This window comes from Prunus persica, chromosome G7 (genome assembly GCF_000346465.2).
Source record: "Prunus persica cultivar Lovell chromosome G7, Prunus_persica_NCBIv2, whole genome shotgun sequence".
Classification (NCBI taxonomy): Eukaryota; Viridiplantae; Streptophyta; class Magnoliopsida; order Rosales; family Rosaceae; genus Prunus; species Prunus persica.
The window spans coordinates 9,133,067-9,139,565 of NC_034015.1; the positions used below are offsets into that span (position 1 = coordinate 9,133,067).

The window sequence follows — 6,499 nt, forward strand, 5'->3', positions numbered from 1 at the left end:
CTTAATTGCTGTTTTTTCCTGCATTTTCACTCTTGCAGTTTTATCCTTTTAAAAAAATATATATATATAAGTGATAGTGAGGGGAAGGATTTGAACACATGACTTTCAAGGTAGGGTCTTGTTGATATAGCATGAATACTTTGGTAATATGCAACTATTAAACATTTTAAAATTCAATTTAGAGAAAAATTAAAAAACTTTAAAGATGCCAACTGGTCTTGTGCAGGGGAAGGACGCTTGACTTGCAGACTCAGGTTCGAAGTTCGCTACCTTGACAGTATGTGTGAGCAGGGAAATGCTAGCAACTCTGTTTTAGACTTTCTCTCTTCTTCTCATAATAAGTGTCACTTTCCTTATACTTAAAACAATGTCATTAATACATCACACAAATTAGTTTTTGTTTTCCAAGTTTACCCTTATTGAATGTATTAGCTTTTATACATTTAATAACAAACTAGCTTGTTATTAAAAATAGTTAATACATTTAATAAGGGTAAACTTGAAAAACAAAATCTAACTTGTGTGATGCATTAATGATATTGTATTTAAGTGTAAGGAAAGTGACACTTGTCATGAGTAGAAGGGAGAAGATCTAAAGGAGAAGGTTGGAGAGAAAGTTGCTAGTATTCCTTGTGTGGGAAAACCTCATCTCTCAACATCGATTGTATCAAACCAATGGGGTGTTTTATATGATTTAATGTATAATTTTATTTTTAAAAAGACAATAGAAATTGTAAGTACAAAAGAAAATGATTATTAGATTTTTAAGCTAATAACTTTAGCTAGCCCACCCGTTAATAAATTCTTGATTCCGCCCTTGCCCTCTCTCAATATTGCCTTTATAAAATTTTTTAAATAAATACAACGATCCCAACCCAGCCTGCAGGCACCTTTTTTTATAAAATTAAAAATAAAAAAAAGTGAATTTCAAATTTTTTTTAATAATTAAAGTTACCATAATATAACAGAGTTGACGGGGCAACATGAGACATAGAGTGAAAGCACAACGGCCAGAATGGGTCAATTGAGAATACAAGTGAAAAGTGAGATTTGAGTGGAAAATACACGGAGCAAAACAAGGAAGCCGGACAGAAATCTACTCCTTTTTTTAACAGAATTCTCCAATTTTGTATACTTTTCATCTCATAGTTTATATTCAATATTTAAAGCATGAAAAAATGAGGAGGCAGTACAAGTGTATCAAATAGAGAGTGTGAATCGGGTATAGACCAGATTGTACTTGCATACCTTCTTCAATAAGTTACAAGGAATCATGTATAGACTTTTTCTTTTTCTTTTTTAATACAAGCGATAGTTTAAACATTAAACATTAATGAGAGGTTCTTACACACACATTACCAAGGTACCATAAGGACGTGAGCGGCCACAAGGGTCACTTAACTTTCCTTGATAAAATTTCTAGTTTCGCCACTACATGAAAATTTGAACTTGAGACCACTAGTCTGTAACCCTTTTTTTATTTGGCTAGACTCCATTGGCAGAAATCTGGTATATACTTTAGCGGTGAAATGAATTAACCCTAAATAAAACCACTTATAGAAAAATTGCCATCAAAGTCGGTAGTTGGTATTAACACATCAATTGGAGATCGTATTAGGATGACTATGTATTAAACAATCACCAAATAGGTTTCTTTCTAGGTTGATTGGGGAAGGCACCTCCTTCACATGCACCTATATGAATGTGTCAGGTCAACAGAAAAAACACAATCTACGGATCTGATTACCAAACTTGACTCTTTCTTTTTTTTTTCTTTTTTTAAATATGCAGGAGTAAGTAAACCAAATCGCAAATGGTTTTTTATGATTCAATTCAAAGGGTCACTTTCATTTTTGAATTGATCCTAATATTGGCACACGACTGCAAACGCAGCATATCCCACTTTGGAAACTTTGGCCTCAAATTAATTTCACATTTCACGCTTAGCAGTTTCATATTGCATAGGCGTGAGAATACGAGCAATGACAATACAAGCAATGCTAGCATCAGTCGCACGCGTGGGTGATTATGGATGGCAAGGGTAATCAATACTTAAATGAGAAAAGGATGCAAAAGGAAAATGAATCAGATAGCAACATCACAAGCTTATACAGGAGGAAAGATCAGGGGAAGAGGAAACTTACAAGGAAAGGAAACGAGGAACAAGATCAAACCAAATTCTGAAGCATTATTATATCAAAAGCTATATGTAGCGAGCAAATACAGCTATACCACACCAGTCCACTAGAAAACATGCATAAAGAACTAGATATTACATTAACCTCTAAACCCAGAATTCCAGAAAATCTGTTGACATCCTATGCAATGAGGAAAGGCAGCACAGTCAACATGAAGTCCTCATAGCTGAAAGTTCCAGTACCGGTGTACGCTTTGTCCTTCTCCTTAAATTTTTCGGTTAAACCCTGCAAGACACAAGAACAACAAAACAAATAAGTGCCAAAAGAAAATCTCCATTTTAGAGCTGTACTTAAAGCCATTTTTCGAAGTTCTTAATACTGGTAAAACTACATGATTCAGTAATGTACAATAAAAATTGCGGATATCCCAGTTGAAAAAATCAAGCAAAGAAAGAAAGGGCTATTTTTCTTCTCTTGTTAAGCAGGTTTTGAACTAACTGCAGCAATACATTCTTGTTCTGAATTCCCAACCATATAAAGTAAGCAGGGATCGAAAAACTTGTGCTTATGCTCTTAGCATAGAAAGAATAGATAAAGAATGCTGAATTAGAAAGTAAAACGGAAAGCCAAGTGACGAAGACGAAGAAGCTCCCAAGTTAAAACTATAAATTGAGTGCCCAAAATCATGGTAAATAGATTTAGTCACAAGTAAACTGACCTTAACAGTAAGACAGCACCTGCATTTAATCACAACAAAGAAAAAATATATATATTAAGAGATTGATAAAAGCAAACACAATGTGAAACAAACCATAAAGAAAATGAATGTAAAATATGAAAGGAAAAGGGAAACGTACTCGATGAAATTGTCATATTCAATGGCCCTGTGTTTGCCTCCGGTCTTGTCGAATTTAGAGACCAGCAGATCCAAAACCGTAGGTGACACGGAAAAACCCAGACTCAGCAGTGCATCTCTCAGCTCAGTTGCATCAATGTGCCCACTTCTATCCCTGTCGAACCTCTCAAATATTCCCTGATCCGTTGTCACACAAATTATTAATCACAAAACCAAATTTTACTCAAAAGGAAAAAAAAAGAATTTATATTTAAAAATTTAAGTTTTAAAAAAAAAATTGGGAATTACCCTCCAACTCTGAAGACTGTAGAACACTGCAGTGAATTCCTTAGGCCCTGTTTTCACAATTTACCCAGAAAAAGAAATCAATACGAATTACCGTTTCATTGAATTAATAGCGATATTTATTGAATTTATTGAATAACGTTAAAAAACTAAGCTGCAGAATACAAATTATAGCATGGGAAATATTCCATAGCTTTCAAAAGACCAGAAAGCAGAGATATCTCAAACGAAGACGCGGGACCCACTGAAGCACAACGTGTAGTCACATTAAGATCCAACGGTCCACAAACCATGACTACCACACATTCGCATTCAACGCAAACACTGACACGTTAACACAACACGGACACGTGAAATACCATTCAACGACAGCACTATCAACCACTAAATAGAAAGAGAAGAAGGGCATGGCGGACATTTCGCCTGCATGCCCCTAGCAGCCACTCCGCGTCCGGTCACTGACTGGGAGGAACAATGCCAGAACGACATCGTCTGGATTGCGCCGATCAAAATCACAGAACGCACCGTTAACTCTAAGAATCGCAGTTGTCTAATTTCCCAATTTGACGAGAAAGAACTCAGAGATACACACGCTTATGGAGAACAGAGAGAGTTAGGGTTTGTGAAACGTTACCGATCTTCCTGGTGTTGGTTTGGGTGAAGAGGTACATGAGAAGATGAACAGTCCTCAAGCTGAAGCTCTGATTGTATGACGACAGAGCTCTCTGCAACTCCTTGTCGTCGATGAAGCCACTGCCGTCCTGATCCGCCATCTGAAAGCACGCCACCACATTCGGGTCCGTACCGGGTGGGAACGACGATGGCACCAGAGCCGCGAACGGGCTTCCGTAGCCCGGAGCCGACGGCGGGTATCCACCCCCGCTGCTTCCGTGGCTCTGGTGAGGCTTCTCTGGCGCGTACGGCGCGGCGTACGGTGCCGATGGTGCGCCGTAGGGTGCAGACGGCGCGCCATAAGGTGCAGCCGGCGCTCCGTACGGTTGCGCTTGGTGTTGGTGGGGCTGGCCGGGTTGGCCTGGCTGGCCTGGCTGCGGCGCGGCGTAGGGTTTGCCTGGTGGAGGCGTGCTGCCGTAGCCGTAGCCGGGGGGCGGGTGTGGGTATCCAGACATTTTTAATTTTGTTTTCTAGTAGAATAGAAGCTTTTTGAAGATGAGAAAATGTTCTGAGAATTTCAGAGAGGGCTTTGAGCTGATGGAAAACAGATCTATATATAACTGAAGTTGAAATCTCGGACCCGAAGAACTGAGTAATTACATCGTTGCCCTTGGCTTTAAATGTAATAATAAAAAGAATTTAATTTTTTAATTAATTTTAAAACAACTAATTTAATTTTAAAATAAGTATTCTATCTTATTTAATTAGCTAGGACTAATCTTCATGATTAAGGTCTAAAGTTTGGATTGTGAAACAATTTGATTAGTAAAAAAAATTAAAACCATGTGCTTGCCTGGATTAAAACAAGGGTTAAATGTTAAAATGGTCCATGTGTTATAGTTATTTGGCAAATTTAGTCCATTTGTTTTTAATTTGGCCAATTTAGTCCATGTGTTTTACTCTGTTAGCCAATATTGTCCATTAGGTCAAATTACCATTAAAAAATTCATTGAAATTTTTATAAGTAATAAAAAAAATTATTAAGTTCAATTTATAAAATTAAAAAAATTTGGAATCCTAACAACCTCTATGCCCTTCTTCTCTCATGCCGTCACCACCACCACACCCATCATGGCAACCACCATGAGCAGTCCCAACCACCACCTATTCTCTCTCTCTCTCTCTCTCTCTCTCTCTCTCTCTCATACCAGAACAAATGGATATAAACCGTAAAGTTATTAAAAGAGAATATTATCAACTTCATCTCAAACAACCTCAACATTGAAATCCTTATTGAGCTTCTTCTAGGGAGGTGAAGATGATTTCATGGCATCAAGCCAACCGTTGGACTAACATCATCGAGCTTTCCTTGCTTTTTCCTGGGGATGTATCTGTACTTGCCAGAGGAGAATGATGCTCCTTGCTGTGAGTATGGCAACAAACTAGAATGGAGGCCTAGTCTTGATTTAGCTCTCGGTGGAGGCGGCATGAGAGAACGACATAGAGGCTATTGGGTTTCCAGATTTTTTATTATGTAATTATATTTAATTCTGTTATTTGTGTTTATAATTTTTATTTATTTGTAAACTGAACTCAATAATTTTTTATTATTTTTTAAAGCTTTAATGAATGTTTTAACTTAATTTGACGGCATGGACAACATTTACTAACGGAATAGAACACGGGAATTAAATTGGTCAAATTAAAAATACGGGGATTAAATTGGCCAAGTGAGTAAAACACAGAGACCATTTTAGCATTTAAGCCTTAAAACAATATTGTTTTCTCTTTTTTTCTATTAACAAAAATAAAAAGAAATGGGAGAAATCCTCAAATTAATTTTTTTGTAATAATTACAAGGAACTTAGGTTCCATTCAGTTCATGAGAAAGGAAGTTTGGGTATGAGAAATCAATTGCTTTCTCATGTTTGGTAAGTCTATGTATAGGAAATGGTTGCCGTCACATGAAAAAGTAGGGAGAAAGTGAAGCCCTCCTCTCAACTTAGGTTTTGTTTTCGCTTATCATAGGAATGTTTGGGAAAATGAGCCAACATTAAATGCATATTTTTCACGATCATTTTGTCCCCATTAACAATTTAGAATTACAATATATCATTAAATTCATTTTTTTATTTGTCTTAATGCTTAACATAAGAGATGTTATAATTGTGAATGAATGGGAAAGTGTTTGCCAGCTTTATTTTCTAGTTTTGGCCTTTCTTCCGGCTCTACATCTCTTATGTTAAGCATCAAGACAAAAGGTAATAATGATTATTTTTTGAGAACCTCGACGGAACGAGGGAAACTTTATTGATAAAGCGAAGAATGACAACGGGGGGGACAATGTGTCTGACCCCGACTTAACACATCACACAATAGGGCGTCCTGAATAAGATCAGGGGGCACCTCAAACCAAATAAAGTTGTCCACATTATGCAAACCAAAACGAGCAAGTCGGTGTGCAACACCATTTGCTTCCCTAGGAGTAAATTGAAAAAGAGAGCTAGGAAACTGTTGCTGAAGATGCTTTACATCTTCAACAATGGTACCAATGTTTGAATAATCCTGTCCTGCTCGCTTTATTGCTGAAACCACCACAGCAGAGTCC

At 37.1% G+C, this 6,499-nt stretch overlaps 1 protein-coding gene across 1 annotated transcript; it reads right to left on the bottom strand.

Annotated features, from left to right (window-relative positions):
* LOC18771344 (probable calcium-binding protein CML49) lies at positions 2,069-4,531 on the bottom strand. The gene is made up of 5 exons (XM_007204644.2): positions 3,914-4,531; positions 3,283-3,329; positions 2,996-3,171; positions 2,857-2,875; positions 2,069-2,423 (listed from the first exon to the last, which is right to left on the bottom strand). The coding sequence occupies exons 1-5, from the start codon at positions 4,404-4,406 to the stop codon at positions 2,319-2,321; spliced, it is 840 nt and encodes a 279-aa protein (XP_007204706.1). The 5' UTR covers positions 4,407-4,531; the 3' UTR covers positions 2,069-2,318.

Bases quoted from the DNA above. Each gene is read 5' to 3' on its own strand.
- LOC18771344 (XM_007204644.2), bottom strand. From the start codon at position 4,406: ATGTCTGGATACCCACACCCGCCCCCCGGCTACGGCTACGGCAGCACG. The intron at 3,330-3,913 runs GTAACGTTTCAC...TTGTGAAAACAG, and splicing joins AACCAACACCAGGAAGATCG to GGCCTAAGGAATTCACTGCA. The intron at 3,172-3,282 runs GTAATTCCCAAT...ACAACGGATCAG, and splicing joins ACAGTCTTCAGAGTTGGAGG to GGAATATTTGAGAGGTTCGA.